The sequence below is a fragment of the Rhinatrema bivittatum genome, chromosome 2 (assembly GCF_901001135.1).
Source record: "Rhinatrema bivittatum chromosome 2, aRhiBiv1.1, whole genome shotgun sequence".
NCBI lineage: Eukaryota > Metazoa > Chordata > Amphibia > Gymnophiona > Rhinatrematidae > Rhinatrema > Rhinatrema bivittatum.
Window position 1 is genome coordinate 242859565 of NC_042616.1, and position 17277 is coordinate 242876841.

The following is a 17277-nucleotide window of genomic DNA, read 5'->3' on the forward strand; positions in this document are numbered from 1 at the left end:
AAAATCATATAATGTGCACTTATCTTCTTTGCTGTGGTCCTGAAGGTGATCCTCCGAGTCTGCAGGGTTTCGGAGTTAGAAAAAACTCCTTCTTCAGGGAGCTTCAGGATAACATGTGCGGATGGTATCAGCTTTGAATTAGCCTGCTAGATGTGACAAAAAAACGAGATGAGAGCAAGCCTATCAATGCTTCGTGAATGCTAGCAATAATATGAATGGCTTAGAAATGGAAGAACACTTACTGGTTCTTTGAGAAGTGGTCAGCATGACGCGCTGAAAATACTGATTATTTTGATTGTAACTGCAACAACAACAATAAATTTACATTTTTAATCTAAATTGCCCACCTTAAAACACTGCTAGGAGCACGTAAGTTCTTGAAAAGATTTGTCCCATGGCGATTAGCTTTGCTCATTCCCTTCCTTCCGATTTACTTTTTAAGGTGGGCAATTTAGATTAAAAATGTAAATTTATTGTTGTTGTTGCAGTTACAATCAAAACTCTGATCGCACCAAAGGGCTGTCTTAAAGTTAGCCGGAGATATTCAGCCAGATAGCTATATCCGGCTAACTTAACCAGCTCCTCCGCAGTTGAATATCAGTTCCTTCCTATCTAGGTGTTTGGGATTGCTTATTATTAGAGGGAGGTGGGGGGCAGGGGGTAGAAAAGAAATAAAATTAACATTCTGTGTATTACATTTTTGTCTAGGTCTCTCATGATTTTGCAGTCAACTTCAATGAAGATAATCCAGAATGTGCAGGTAATACTCAGACTGAAGAAGACAATATCTCTAGGTCTTGGTTTTAATGAAATATAATAGCATATGACTGCTTTCAGGAACAGCTACAGATGCGAATGCATAATGCCCAGTAACAAGCATCAAAATGAACAAATAATTGTATTAGCTCTGAACTGTGCTGAAAATTATTCTGACTTGATGAATCAGAATACAACAGTTTCTGGATATATAGTAACATTATAAAGAGTAATTTGAGATTGCGGCGTGGTACTACTCTTTTGATAGTATCTTTCAAACCGGTGTGCAGATGCTCATTTGCGCACGTATGTCGGCCCGTGCCCAGGACCATGGCCATTTTATAACATACACGCACATATTCTGCATGTACATGTACGCCAAATTTTAAGTGGGCGCATGCATGTGCACGCAAATTCCACTTCTACCATTTAAATTGGAGGATTTTAAAGGGGGCGCGCACCCATGCCATTCCCAGTGTACCAGTTTGTCCACCAGTTCACCCAGTTAACAGATAGGTCCTCCAACCCCCCTGGTTTGATAGCCTGCTCTCCCTCAGTTAACCCATATCCTTTAAATCCTTCAGAAATGGCTTGATCCTTTTATTTTTTAACTTACACGTTAGCCATAGCAAAAGTAAAGCTACACAGCAGGGGACTTCAACACACACTGGGGCGCGTATTTACATCCACATCTCTGGTTCATGCCCCACCCAGCCCACATCCCAACCTCACCCGTTTCTGATCACTTTGGAGACGTGTGAGCTGCAGGAGATACACGCGTAATCAGGTGGCTTTTAAAATCTGCTCTGCGCGTGCAAGCCAGACTTATTCGCACATCCCCTAATTAATGCTTGTTCCGGGCTTTTAAAATTCACTTTTAAATGCATAGACTCACCAAGCTCTGCTGATAAATTATGTAAAGGAAGCATGAAATTGTTGGGACTACAATGCAAATAAGTATTATTTCCAAAGTTCTAGCAGTAGGCAGAATGTCATACAATATAATCACATGGTTGTAATGTTTTTCTCGCCAAAATTTTACTATCTAAGTTTTAGCAAAGCAAGCTTAAGTAACTTGCTTAAGGTCAGATCATGTATGCTGGATATGGTTTTCAAACCAGGGTCTGCAAACTTGCAGTTCAGTTCTAAAAGAAAAAGTTACTGGAGGGTCTGGTGATACAGCTAGACAAAAGTGATAACCCAGCGATTCTGAACCAGTCAGCAGATAGGAGATCGGGAAGGAATGTTTTCATTATTGTACAACTGGATAAAGATTTTTCACCTTCCCCTGGACTACCAGATAGAGAGTACTGTCAGGCATTCAGAAACTGGATCTTCATGAGTCTCTGGTCTTCCTTCTACCTAACCAGCAATGTGACTTATTTAGTTCTCTAATCAGCTCATTATGGTACGTGATGACATTTTACTCTTTTCTACTCGTTAGCAAAATTGAGAGCTATTCAGAGGAGAACATAATAAATCAACTGCAAGTTTCAATTCTGAATAAAAAGTTAACATTGAAAAATAGTGCATATAATAAGTGCATTATCCACAAAGAATTGTTAGCATGCACCCTTCCCGATCGCAAGGAATCTAGATTGGGAATCTGTTATACATCATGTTTTGGTTGCTCAAACTGGTTCTTGGCTGTAGAACCTTGTGGCTCAGAGTAAAGTCTTCTCTGTATGGTGATGTCTGACACATGTTTTGGTCAATAACTTGTCTATATCATGAACAGACCTGTTTCATGACTGAGGCTTTATACAAAAATATCTCATGCCTGTTACTTATTATATATTCTATAATAATTTGAAAAGCTCAATATTCAATGAGTACCGCTTGATATTCCACACCAAAAGCAATATTGTCCAACAACCTCTCAGGAAAAGGCAGGGCTTAGCCTGATAAAAAGATTTTTCATGCTGAAAAGGAAAAGGAGAGTGCTTTATTTAAAAAAACAAATGCTAATCTAAACTGCAAATGGTATTTTTTGTTTTGTTAAATCCAATGACTGCGTGAACATATTAAATCGTTGACCCAATCCTGGTTCTTTAAACTCTGGTTATTACATAATCTGAAGCTACTGTTCGACCCAAATGACTTTTGTACAGTGTTACAATCATTACTCTTTCCAGCCTTGACTACTATAATTCACTTTTCCTTGGTCTCCCAGGTTATATACTTCGTCCACTTTAAATTATTTAAAACTCTGCAGCAAGACTTCTTACTGGCCTTCCTGCCCGTGATGATCACACAACTCTGATTTTAGAATCATTACACTGCTTGCCTATTACTTGTCAAATCCAAAATACGCTAGTGGTCATTATTCACAATCTGTTTTTCAATATTAAATCTCCCTGGGATCACAGCCATTTTGAAAATACATACCCCTTCAAGAGCTCTGAGATCAGCCAACCAAAGCCTACTTGATGTTCCCTCACCAAGAGTAGCACACTTTGAGGAGACTAGGGAACTAGCCTTTTCAATTGCTGGCCCTTTATTTTGGAACTCCCTTCCTACTGAAGTCAAAACAATTAAAGAACCCAAATTCTTCAAAAAGGCACTAAAAACGTACCTATGCCAAAAAGCCTACTCAAATTAGCCACTTGTCAGTGATGTGATAAAGCCCTAAATTTAAATTCATGTTTTCATGTCAATGAGATCATCTTGTTAATTTATTTTATTTCTTGCCATAGTATTTTTATTTAATATATTCATTTCATGTATTTTAAATAATGTATATATTCTTTGTACTGTGCCCTGAGCATAGGAAGGGCGGGTAACAAATATTTAAAAATAAATAAATAAGATGGTAACTTTCAAAATGGCGCACAGGCTCACATGTGCACTCTCATTGGCCGGTGCCCAGGGACACGGCTATTTTAATACATGCGCCATTGTTAGAAAATAGCCTGGCCACACACACGTGCATCAAATTTTAAGTGAGCACGCACAAGTACGTACTCACACCACTTCTACCATGTTATTCGGGGGATTTTAAAAGGGGCACGTGCCAATGCCATTTCCAGTTTTACCATTTCGGCCCCAACTCGCCCAGTTAAGAGAGAATTCTTCCAAACCCTCCTGGTTTAATAGCCTTCATTCCCCCCCCCGGTTATCTCTGACCCTTAAAACCCCGCCTATCTGCCTATTTTTCTTTTTTTTTTATCACGTACACATCATGCATGGCAGAAGTAAAGTTACACAGCAGGGGGCATAGGCGCGCACCGGAGGGCGTAAATATGTCAGGCACATCTCAACTTCTCACCCTAAAGCACCCATGCCCCACCCAGACCATGCCCATGCCCTGCTCCTTTTTTAAAACTTCCGAGATTGTGCACTGTGGCATTCATGCGCCTGTCCGGGCAGCTTTTAAAATCCACTCGGCATGTGCGAGCCCCAACGTATTTGTTCATCCCCTAATTAATGCACGTGGCGTGCTTTTAAAATTCACCTTAAAATGAATTGAAAATGGTCTTGAAAACCCCCAAAATTTCATTTTTTTTTTCATTGTGGAAAATAGTGTATGCTATTTCCAAATAGTGCACACTATTTTCCAAAATGAATAAAAACAAAATTAAAAAACAAACCCCCCTGAAACAAAATTTGGGCCAAAAATGACTAAAAATGAAAAGAAACAAACAGCAATGAAAATTTTGGCCATGCACATTCCTAAGGTCTCATCTGTGGCCAGAAAGTAGTTCACAGTTCTGAAATAGATGTACATTGTATTTCAGACAACGAAACAGAAGATAATGAAAAGAGGGTGAGGGAAAGCAAGGGAAGCAGGAACAAAAGAACAATTTCTAGAGCTGGGCCAGAAAATTGAAATCTCAGATTGTGATACAAACACACACACACACACACACCATCTTCCCCTTTCCTGTCTCCCCACTTGAGATACTTCTTGACAGGTAGGACTAAATGTATTGTGAGCTGAGTTGGAAAGGATCATATATAATTGGGGTATGTATGGAATATTAATATCTAGCTCAACAGGTCAAATAGGTGTATACCTATCTGTCTTATCACCTTGCCGCTTTCATATTCTTCATCATTAGTGCATTTAGTGGAAGTGTAAAAATGCATGATGGTCGGGAGCTCGTTTTGATATGGATTTGTGCTTCGCTGGCTTTAGATTTGCTTCAGATTTGAAAGCTATTTTACTGTCCAGGGCATCTCTATGTTATACATACACGGTCTTCATTAAATCTGAAAAGACAATTGAGAAGACAAAACTCCCCAGTTATGAGGAGGTAGGATGGAGCAGTTCCTACCCTAAAGCAAAGACATTTCAGAGACATTTTGCAAGGAATAGGTATGAATAAATCCTACCAATTTGTAATCATTTTTATTTATGGATTTTGTCATTTCCCAGTGGCCAGAGTCAATTGTTTTTTGGGGGGTTTTTTCAAAGAATAATTCAATGACCAATGGCACACATTATCACTTTAAATTTGTTCCAAAAGTATATATCGTATATTACCTTATAAACGGCAAATGACTGCAAATCCAGAAAAATGACAAGAATTCAGTAAAAACATAAATTGCTAGGCAGTAGACAGTGGGCACTCCAGTAAGTCAGGAAGGTTGAAAATGTATTCTATACAAACTAACTGGCATCCAACAAATGTTTAAAGATGGATTTTAAAAGCACAATGCGTGCATTAATTAGGGGATGCACGAATATGTCAGGCTTGCACACGCCGAGCGGATTTTAAAAGCCGCCCGGATACAGTGCGTAAATGCCGCAGCGCGCACATCTCAGAAGTTTACAGAGCGGGGCGTGGAAGTGGGCTGGGCAGGGCATTGGCATTTCAGGGAGAGAAGCTGAGATCTGTGTGTAAATATTACACTCTCTGGCGTGCTCAGATGCCCCTGGCCGCATAACTTTACTTCTGCTATGGATGCCACGCCAGTAGAAAAAGACAGATCGGTGGGTTTTTAAGGGTCGGGGATAACTGGAAGGAATTGGGGACGAACTGGTAAAACTGTGAATGGCATCAGCGCAGGCCCCTTTTAAAATTCCCGACTTATGCGGTAGAAGCGGCATTTGTGCGCGACCACTTGAAATTTGGCACCTGTGTGTGTGGCCAGGTTATTTTAGAACATTCGCCTTATACGCGCACAAGTTATAAACCTGCCACACCCCTGGGTGTGGGTTGATGAAAAAGTGCACAGGTGCGCTCACGCAGCAGTTTGAAAGATTGCTAAACTACTGGAATGCCTGCTGCCATCTTATCTTCAAGCATTACTTTGATTGCTCTTTGCTTTGCTTCTTCTCATAGAGGCCAATATACTAAAGTGTGTTTTCTTTGGTCGGTAACACGTGTGAGTAAACTCTCCTTAATGGACCATGCTAACGACAGGTAATGAGTTTTGCAGCCATTTTCTAGTGTTAAAATGAGCATTTCAGTACAGACATTATTGCAAGTATATCTCCCTGAGGTTCAGCTTTTTACATTAATGGGTCTGGGTACACTTTTACGCCTTTTAACACATATTATTTTTCTGTGTGCTAATAGATAATAAGCTCTGTTGCATAGTTGGGCATCTTGTTAACATAATTTTTGCATGAAAACTCTCATGAGTTAATTAACATGCTTTAAAAGTGCTATTAATGCATATAAACTAAATCAGTGGTTCCCAAACCAGTCCTTGGGGACCCGCAGGCAGTCAGGTTTTCAGGATATCTGCAATGAATATGCACATTTAAGACTAATCGGAGAAAATTCTTTTTCACTCAACGCACAATAAAGCTCTGGAATTTGTTGCCAGAGGATGTGGTTAGTGCAGTTAGTGTAGCTGGGTTCAAAAAAGGTTTGGATAAGTTCTTGGAGGAAAAGTCCATTAACTGCTATTAATTAAGTTGACTTAGGGGCAGATTTTCAAAGACCTACACGCGTAAATCCAGGAGGATTTATGCGCGAAGGGGGTTACGCGCACCGGGCCTATTTTCAAAAGGGCTGGTGGCGTGCCTAAAGTGGAGCGGCCTGAGAGGGAACGGAGGAAGCCAGCGCAGCTCGGCGCGTGCAAGGTGCACAATTGTGCACCCGCTTGCGCACGCCGACCCTGGATTTTATAACATGCGCGCGCCTGCGTGCACATGTTATAAAATTGGGCGTATATGTGCGCACGCCGGGTAGCGTGCGCACATATAGGCCGTGCACGCTTATTTTAAAATCTACCCCTTAAGGAATAGCCACTGTTATTAATTACATCGGTCACATGGGATCTTCTTGGTGTTTGGGTACTTGCCAGGTTCTTATGGCCTGGATTGGCCACTGTTGGAAACAGGATGCTGGGCTTGATGGACCCTTGGTCTGACCCAGCATGGCAATTTCTTATGTTCTTATGTTCTTATGAGGTAGATTTGCATGCATTGTCTCCCAGGACAGGTTTGGGAGCTACTGAACTAGATAGTTTACACTAACAGCACTTTTATCACTTGTAGTAGTGTGCTTTAGTACATTGGTCTCATAAAAAGTTCATTTTTTTCGCCATTCTCATGTATCTACCAGTATGTGCTAGACTATTTCACATGATCATTGTCACATTCTCACACTCATAATTTATCAGCATGATACTGTAACTTTGGATCTTGTCTGGGTTCATATCTCATACTACCTTCTGCGCCATCTAGTTGCCCAGAATTTGATCAGCTGTAATGAACACACAATCATTCAGCTCTTCTTATATTTTTTTAATTCAAATTTCCAGAAAATTTATTTTGGAAATTTTTCTTTTTCTGTGAAGAAAACTGTGGTGATAACTCCTGCTACTTTGCTGTCCAATTTCTTGTGAATCATAGGATTTTTTCTTTGATAATAAAACAGATAAACAGATGCTGACAGAATCCCAAGATGACATGTCTTGCAAAGTGGGGGGAGCTCTTGCCTTCTTCCTGAATATGAGTACCCTATATCTTTTAGAGAAGCACTTTGGACTATGCTTGGGTAAATTGCAAATATAGAGGCCAATGCACTAAAGTGCATGGTAGCTGCTTTTTTGCATGTGCTATTTTGCTATTGGGAATTATATGCTAATGAGTCCAGTAGCAAAAAAGCATGTGGAGTTTTTCTACAGACTTTATGACAACAACAGAGAAGGGTGACCAAAATGATAAGGGGAATGGGACAGCCCCCTATGAGGAAAGACTAAAGAGGTTAGGACTTTTCAGCTTGGAGAAGAGACGGCTGAGGGGGGATATGATAGAGGTGTTTAAAATCATGAGAAGTCTAGAACTAGTAAATGTGAATCGGTTATTTACTCTTTCAGATAATAGAAGGACTAGGGAGCACTCCATGAAGTTAGCATGTGGCACATTTAAAATTAATCTGAGAAAGTTCTTCTTCACTCAACGCACAATTAAACTCTGGAATTTGTTGCCGGAGGATGTGGTTAGTACAGTTAGTGTAGCTGTGTTTAAAAAAGGATTGGATAAGTTCTTGGAGGAGAAGTCCATTACCTGCTATTAATTAAGTTGACTTAGAAAATAGCCACTGCTATTAGCAACAGTAACATGGAATAGACTTAGTTTTTGGGTACTTGCCAGGTTCTTATGGCCTGGATTGGCCACTGTTGGAAACAGGATGCTGGGCTTGATGGACCCTTGGTCTGACCCAGTATGGCATGTTCTTATGTTCTTAACTAACTAAACCTCAATGAGATGTAGTTACATTTTTGGAAAAATCGTGTTCATAAAGTATTTAGCACATATAGGGCCAGATTTTCGAACCTATGCCCGATTTTATAACATGCATGCGCAACTGCGCGCATGTTATAAAATCCGGGCATATGCGCATCCTGGGGCTTGCGCGCGTCGCCGAGCCTATGCAAAATAGGCTCGGCGTGCGTAACCCCCTTGCGCGCGTAAATCCAGCCGGATTTACGCGCGCAGGGCTTTTAAAATCTGTACCATAGTTTAACTATGTATTCATAGCTAATGAGCTGCTTTGTATAATTTTACATTAGTCACTCATTAGTATTGAAATTGTGATATAACTCAAAAGAAAAAAAAGCTAGGAATGCTAAAATAGCTATTTGTAGGATAAAAAAAATCAACCTTGCGTTTTAAATCAGAGAACAGTGCACTTTCTTCCATTGAAGCCATGCTAGTAGCAATTTTTTAGGGTCCATATTAAGGCACGTTAGAGCTGTATCACGTAAAAAATGGGGGTCTAACGCACATTAGATGCGTGTTGTTTATCACATCATGCATTAGCATGCAAATATGATGAGTATGCAAAAGCTGAAAAATTATGCAAATGAGAGACCCCTACCGCATTTTGCAGTAAAATAACAGATTAATGCTGAATTTAAAATGGGAAATAACAACACCTTATCACGCCTTCTCTCTGGCACACCTACACAAACCTGCTGGGCTGATTATAACAGATTTTCTTACCTGCCCTGTCTTCCGAGAGCTACAGTGTTAGGGGGAAGTGTACTAGTAGCAGATACTGGCTGCTGCGGTTGCTCAACAATAACAAAAAGAATGACTACAACATAAAGAACAAGGACAACTAGGACAACAGGCAAGAGAGGTTCAAACGCCTCCTAGGGAAGTATTCACACCGGAGTAAAAGCCGCAAGTGGTTCTTCAAGCTAGCCTACCCCTGATCCCCACATTCACCCCTTGTCGCCTTTCTCTCTCCTCCCCGCCCCGCCCCTCATCCCCATTTTCATTCATTTACTGCCCTCGCTGCCCCCCAAAACATCTGCTAACTTATCTGCTCGAGATGACACAATCCCCTTCATGCCTTTTCTTCACTTTATACAAAGTTACTCCCTTACTTTAAATTGACAACTTGTATATAGTTACTAATATATATATATTTATTTCAACAGATATGTACTCTCTTTTTAATGTTATGTACTTTCTCTTACCATGCTGTACAATCTAATTGTTCCATGTAATTTCTCTCTCATTATTATATGTTCAATGTAAACCGATATGATGTGCAAACGGTTATCGGCATATAAAAACCTTTAAAAAAATAAAATAAAAATAAGTCCCACCAGTTGAGTGCCCTGGCCCACGGCTACGCAGGAGGGCACGCGGGCAATACAGAGAGTGCATCTTTCATCCATGAACCACATTGCAGGGGATGCCGGAGCAACACGTAGTTACCAGGTATCGCCTCAGCTCTCAGGCTATCATGGATTTGCACCAAGAACGCAGAGGGGATCTGGATCCCGTCATGGAGAGGTCCCATGCTATATCAGGTCTCACCGAACTGTTGTGTACCCTGCATTTTATGGCATCTGGCTCCTTCCAGACAACAATCGGGATTGTCAGGGGAATGTCCCAAACTTCTTTTCCCCACTATGTGGGCCAGGTCATAACAGCTGTTCGTGGCCGCATTAATTGTTACATAAGATTCCCCCATGAAAGGCAGGACATGTGCTGGAATGGGAGAGAGGATTTTATGCCATTGCCAACTTTCCCAGTGTTCTGGGAGCTACTGACTGCACTCACGTAGCCATCATCTCACACTGTGGTAGGGAGGAGATCTATCGCAACAGAAAGATCTTCCACTCCATCAACATGCAAGTGGATTGTGATGCTCAAATGCACATCGTCGACTTGGTCACCAGGTACCTGGAAGCTGCGCACGATTCCTTTATATTTAGGCAATCTGGTCTGCTTGAAAATTTTGAAAATAGTCTCTTTAGTGATGCTTGTCTCGTAGGTAAGAGCACTGCTTCTTTTTATAGTCCCTCTCCGGCTATGTCTTTACAGCAAACGCCACTGACTTGGAGAGCTGTGACTGCATCGGTTACATGCAAGTGGCTTGTGCAGTTAGGTCTACAAGCCATAGTGCCAGGGTCCAGCTTGCTCACTTCATGCTGGAGAGACCTGTTAATTTTGCATGCCCAAACAATTCACTTGCCACAAAGCTTTCTGTGTTACCAAGCACTACAGACTTTCAACCTGTTAACTCTCCCTCTTGGTGCTGTTGAAATGACACTTGGTCACCAAAACATTTTTGTGTCCACAATGCAGAGACTCCTGGGTCAAGTGTGCCCTGTTAGTGTGCTGTCAGCCAAAGTGTCAGCCACAGTTTGTCATTAATGTATGCCCAGTCTAGAGTTGCTGAGATAGTGCTACTCTGCTGTATATGTCATCATCTGGCTCTAAGGTACAGTATCCCAGTAGATGTCATTCCAGATCTACCTGAGGATCCACTGTGTCCCCCTGCAGAAGCCGGGAAGACCACATGGACTGGTAGCCAGCTTTGATAAAGCTTCATACAATGCTACTTTGCCTGTTAGTCCTCATCTAGTCCTTTCCCTTCAATGGAAGAGAGTCTAGCAGAGTACTTTGAACTGGTCTCATCTCTATCTTTCTTTTATTCACTGTCTGGGTCAGTGTGTAACAGAAACCACTTAGGCCTACTTAAGCAACATCATGATAATGGAGCAATAGGTGCACTAGACAGTAGTAGACACCAAATAAACCTAACACCAAAGAGATGTGGTTGGCCTAATGTATTCATAGTGATTGTCAATTCAAAAGAGTCACATCTCGCCATAGCGTTCATGTAGGACTGCCAACACAGTGTCCATAGCTTGCCATAGTTTGTACCTTCTTGCTTGCCTCAGCTATGCCTTTGATCCTGTCCTAGCTCTCAGATGTGGATGAGATAGTGGCATAGGTATGATGGAACTCCAGCAGGGCCTAAGACATGAAGTGAAGTGCTCTAGAAGTCATAGAAATCACAAGTAGCTCAGCTGCTTCACCGGATAAATGGGTTGGGGCAGGGGTCTGCACCAGCGACGATGATACCTAGGGACAGGGGGCATGGCAGGAGGCCTGCCACGACCCCTATTTTATGTTCTCATTTTCAAAGACAGAGGCCTACTTACCCACTTATCTGTAGAAGATATCCTGCTACATAGACAGTGAGCCTGCCACACAGCACAGCATCACTTTAGGCTTACTCTGCCATATGTACACGCTGGCAGGTTAGGCCTTCAGAGATTTTGCCTTATATAGTTGCATATTTTGAATGCAAAAATTAGATGGCACTTTAATCCTGCTGTGATTACAGGGGACAGGTTCTGCTGCTAACTGGAGCCGCATCACTTGTCCACTACCCCGCCTAATGGTCATGCACCTCTACCTACTTGCAGCCTGCAAGAACTCTGTGTCAGCTGCTATGTGACAACTGCAGAGGAGTCACAGAAATGTAGAGGATAGAGATTACCCACTGCCCAAGAGCAGATAGTGATGAGGCCTTCTATTGCTTGGGACCAGGCAGACTTCACCAGACTGGCTCCCATCCCTGCAGCAACTTGGGTTGCTGATCTGCACATACTTCTTAACTAAGGATGATATCATACAAGGTCCTCATCAGAGATTTTTTTGCATAGAAGATATGATTCATTGGTTTTATCTAGAAGATGGTTATTCTGTTAGAATATTTGCTTATGTAGCTGGGAACAAAAAATATGTAATGTGATTGTAGCTAGCTGCTTTTATATATTTATTTATTTATTTATTTGTTTAAAGGCTTTTATATACTGAAGATCATGTACTAGTACATATCGCTTCGGTTTACAGAGAACCAAAATTGGAATTACAGCAAACAAGATGAATACATTGAACATAGCATACATAATAAGGATTGAAGAGAATCCAAAGAAAGCATTACATCCAACATAAGAACAAGCATAGCATCAAAACTCAAGCACATAGAATATCACCTGAAACATGAAGATAATTGGGCATTTGCCACAGATTTTCTAACCTGCGACCATCGGTCCGAGAGCGATCTAGTACAAGAAAGTAATATGAGCATATATGCAGGTAGCAGTCAATGCTGTGGTATTGGGTAGTAAAGACTTTAAGTAAAGGCTCTTGTGAAAAGCCAAGTCTTCAGCTTTTTCTTGAACGTCCGCAGACAGGGTTCTAGGCGAAGGTCCGGGGGGAGAGCGTTCCAGTGCATGGGACCGGCTGTCGAGAAGGCACATTTCTTGAGTGATGACTTTGCAGGGGGTGCATAAAGGGTACCTAGGTACGATGTTCTAATAGGTCTGGATGCTGAGTGATGTCAAAGAGGGCAATTTAATTCAAGCGAGGTTTGGGAGTGAATAGTTTTGTGGATCATGGTTAGCACTTTGTACAGAATTCTAAATTTAATGGGGAGCCAATGTAAGTTCTTAAAAATAGGAGTGATGTGTTCTCCTTTGCTGGTATTGGTTAAGATCCTTGCTGCGGAATTCTGTAGCATTTGTAGTGGTTTGGTAGTGATGGCTGGAAGGCCGATTAGAAGGGAATTGCAGTAATAAATAAGATAGCTTGGAGAACTGTTTGGAAGTCATGAAGGAGAGGTTTCAAGTTTTTTAGAATATGTAGCTTGTGAAAACATTCTTTTGTTGTGTTATTGACGAATTTTTTTAGGTTCGGCCGGTTGTCTATAATTTCGCCGAGATCTCTTACATGTGTGGTAGAGGTCATTTGAGGTGAGGGGAGGTTGTAGATCACCTGAGCGTTGTCATCTTGAGTGATGAGCAGAAGTTCAGTTTTTGAAGTGTTGAGTACTAAATTAAGGCTGGTGAGGAGGATGTTTATCGACTGTAGGCAGCTGTTCTAAAAGTTGAAGGTTTTAGAGATTGATTCTGTGACTGGTATCAGGATATGGACGTCGTCAGCGTAAATAAAATGAGTAACCTTTAGATTTGCGAGGAGTTGACAGAGGGGGAGAAGATAGATATTAAATAAAGTGGGGGAGAGAGAGGATCCTTGAGGGACTCCGAGTATGGCTTTGACAGGGTGAGAATCTTTGTTGCTTATTCTAACCTTGAATTTCCTATTGTCGAGGAATGACTTGAACCAGTCCAGGGCTGTTCCTGAAATACCGATGTCTGAGAGGCGGTTGATGAGGATGGAGTGCTTCACCGTGTCGAACGCCACGGATATATCGAGTAATGCCAACAGGTAGGGGGTCTTTTTTTCAAGGCCTGTGCAGATTCTGTCCGTCAGTGAGATTAGGAGGGATTCCGTATTGAGAGATTTGTGGAAACCGAATTGGGCTGGGGCTAGAATCTTATGTTCCTCTAGGTATTCCGAGAGTTGTTTGTTCACTATTTTCTCCATGAGTTTGACGACAAAAGGTAAGTTAGCGATGGGGCAAAAATTAGCCGGGTCCATTGGGTTCAGGTTGGGTTTCTTGAGTAGTGGTTTGAGGGTGGCGAGTTTTAATGCGTCCGGTACTGATCCTTGAGTTAGCGAGCAGTTGATAATCTCCGCTAGAGGCTTGGAAATAGTTTTCGGGATGGTGAGCAGTAATTTAGAAGGAATGGAGTCCATCGGATGAGTGGAGAGTTTCATCTTTTTGAGAATAGATTCAATTTCGAGGGAAGTGGTGGGTTCGAAAGATTCTAGGTTTGCTTTCTGGTCTATGGAGGAAGCATAGGGTGAAAGTGGCCCTCTGTTTGAGGATGCCAGTGGGGCTATTAGTTTAAGGATTTTATTTTCAAAGAATTGTGCAAGTTCTGCACACCTAGATTGGGCTTGGTCGTCGGGAATGACTGGAGAGGTGGGTTTCGTGAGCTCTGTGACATAGGAGAACAATGCTTTGACGTCAAAAAAGAAATTGTGAATTTTTCTGGCATAGTAGTCTCTTTTTGTACGAAGGATGATGTTTCTGTAGCTGTGCATGAAGGTTTTATACTCAGTTAGCGTAGAAGTGGAGGGTCTCTTTCGCCATAAATGTTCTTTGCGTCTTAGTTCTTGTTTGATATTTTTCAATTCCTGTGTAAACCAAGGTTTTTTGTTCATGATGGATGGGTCTAACTCTTTTGTTTTTAAGGGGCATATTTTATCTGCTACCTTGTTTGTGATGTTGTACCAAGAGACGAAGGCTGCATCTGCATCAGAGAGATCAAGGTTGGCAAGTTCTGTCGATAGCTGGGAGCTGAGGTAGTCCATGGAGCAGGAGTTCCTGTAATGGATTGTAGTTTTGGAGAAGGAGGGAGCTGGGTTTCCCTTGATGAATAAGTCAGTTGTGATCATCCGGTGGTCTGACCATGAAGAGACAGTGTACCAGAGCAGGAACCTCTAAGTCAGCGGTGTGCCAGGCAGGCCCTGAGGAGCGGGGAGTGCGAAGACAGGAACTTCTGGAGGAGTAATGCAGAGATTGTCCTGAGGGGCGGGACAGCATAGCAACAGAGTCTCTAGTGTGATGATGTAGGGGCTGCCCCGAGGAGTGGGGAAGCGCAGAGTGAAGTCTCTGAAGTAGTGACGTAGGCTGCCCCGAGGAGCGGGTGAGCATAGAGTAAAGCCACTGGTGCAAAGACGTTGATACTGCCCCGAGGAGCAGGGAAGTGTAGAATCAAGTCTCAGATAAAGTGACATGGAGGCTGCCCCTAGGAGTGGGGAAGCATAGCGTCAAAGCCTCCGGTGTGGTAAGGAAGAGACTGTCCCGAGGAGCAGGAAAGCATAGAGATGAGATCTCTGATGGGTAGTGCTTGAGGCAACCCCGAGGAGTGGAGAAGTGAGCAGGCAGGACCTCTGGTGAGGAGCGCAGAAGCTGCCCCGAGGAGCGGGGAAGCGTAGTGATGGAATCTCTGGTGAGAAGCGCAGGAGCTACCCCAACGAGCGGGGAAGCTTGGAGACCAGGTCTCCCGTAGGAAGCGCAAGCAGGCCCCCGAGGAGCGGGTACCCGAGCCAGAGTCCAGATCAGCAGATGGAGATCCATGGCAGGAACCACCAGTCCGGAGAAACAGGAACAAGCACCAGTGAGGCGAAGGAACTCGTTGCCAAGTCATTTAGCGTAGGCCAAGGCAGGTGGTTATAAATCCCAAACTTGTTATGTCATCAGTTGGGGACGCCCCTGAGGTTCCCGCCATTGGGCCTTTAAAGGAAGGCCTGGAGTCGGCGTGTGGGTTGGTGGCATCCCAGCCGCCACAAGAAGTCTCGAGAGCCCAGAGGTAAGCGGCGGTAGCGGCTAGCCACAGCCACGAGTTCACCCGGAGAGGAGAGCAGGGTAATACATGATGTGAGTTGGGTCGGCCGCGGCCACCCGCGGCCAACGGTCATAACAATGATAATGGCTTAACTATGCAATCATTTATTCTTTTTGTTGTTGTTGCTCTCTCTCTTATGTTTTATATCTTAGAATCATGTAAATTATGATATGAGATTTTCTCATGAACTTTGATGTTATATTTTCTTATTTTGTTAGTTCAACATCAGCTTTGATATGTTTTTGTAATGTACATAATGAAAACCCTTTAATAAGAAAAAATAAAATATGGTCGGATGAAAACAGAATCTCCAACTTTCAATATGTGGCTGGATAAAATTTCTGAAATTCAAGAGATGGGGAGAATAAATGCCAGTTTGTTAAATGTTGCTAAGAAACATGAGGAAATGTAGAAATTCTGAGGTCAATATTCAAAGCCTTTTTTTGCAGGTAAGCTTTTCAGTTACGCAAACAAAAACTGAACATTTTCCCTTGTCAAATGCATACATTTTGTGCACAAAATGTATCTGCACAAAAGGGGCATCAACGGAGGCATTCCAGGTATGGGGTTACATTTTAGCCAGTGAGTGCACAAATATGCAAGTCTGGTTGGAAAAATCAGTTGTAACTTTAAGCAAATATATTCAGCGGGAGACTTATGCACCTAAGTCCCACTGAATATCCAAGACAAGTAAGAAACTAAATTTTCTAAGGGGTTTTGCACGTAAAAATAGCATGTATGCATGTAAGTATCATGTATGTATATGCAATTTTATAAACACATTTTCCATTTTACACGTAAATTTTACCATCGGAAAGAGGGTGCTAGGGGCGTTCTAGAGCATGACTCAGAAGGGCACACAGTATGTGTCATTTTGTAAGTGGTATACATTACTGAACTTACTTATACACTTTTACCACTGCACATTGACTGGTGCAAGTGAAATCAGACTTGTCTTTGTCTACAGTTTTTGGGTGGGAGGTCTTCGTGAACATATGGGGGTTCAGGGGAAAGTGCTAGAGGGTCTTAGGGGAACTGGAGATTATCTGAATGAACTGGTGGAGGTTTTGACAAACTGGTCATTTCAATTAGGTGCGCAAGTTTTAAAATATACCAAATTCCATATGTAAATTAGGGGTTTATGCGAGCAAGATATATTTTTTTTCACACAGAAAATATATGTATGAATGTTTATAAAATAGGTAGGAAAGGTACGAGCTTTGCATGCAGTGCAGGTAGTCGCGTGTAACTAAACATATGCGGATATGTTTGGGGAGGTAGACATATGCGTATTTTATAAACTGCGCACAGGGAATACAAGAAGGTTATAAAGTACTGTAATAGCTCTCCATGCAGCAGAGTTGTTTGATAGTTATCCTCTTAAAGGTGAATTTTAAAAGCCCGAAGCGTGCCAAAATGAGGGGATGCGTGAATATGTTGGGCTGGTGCATGCTAAGCGAATTTTAAAAGCCACCCAGGCATGCGGGTATCTCCCACAGTGTGCACATCTCTTAACTTCTAAAACAGGAGCACAGAATGGGCATG

The 17277-nt window shown here is 42.2% G+C and overlaps 1 protein-coding gene across 3 annotated transcripts in view; it reads left to right on the forward strand.

Moving 5' to 3' along the window:
* CPNE4 (copine 4) overlaps positions 1-17277 on the forward strand; it is a 988906-nt gene that overhangs the window by 928416 nt on the left and 43213 nt on the right. For all 3 annotated transcript variants that reach the window (XM_029589334.1, XM_029589333.1, XM_029589332.1), the window contains exon 14: positions 709-760. In XM_029589334.1, the coding sequence (XP_029445194.1) occupies positions 709-760 (52 nt within the window). The remainder of the gene's footprint in view (positions 1-708; positions 761-17277) is intronic.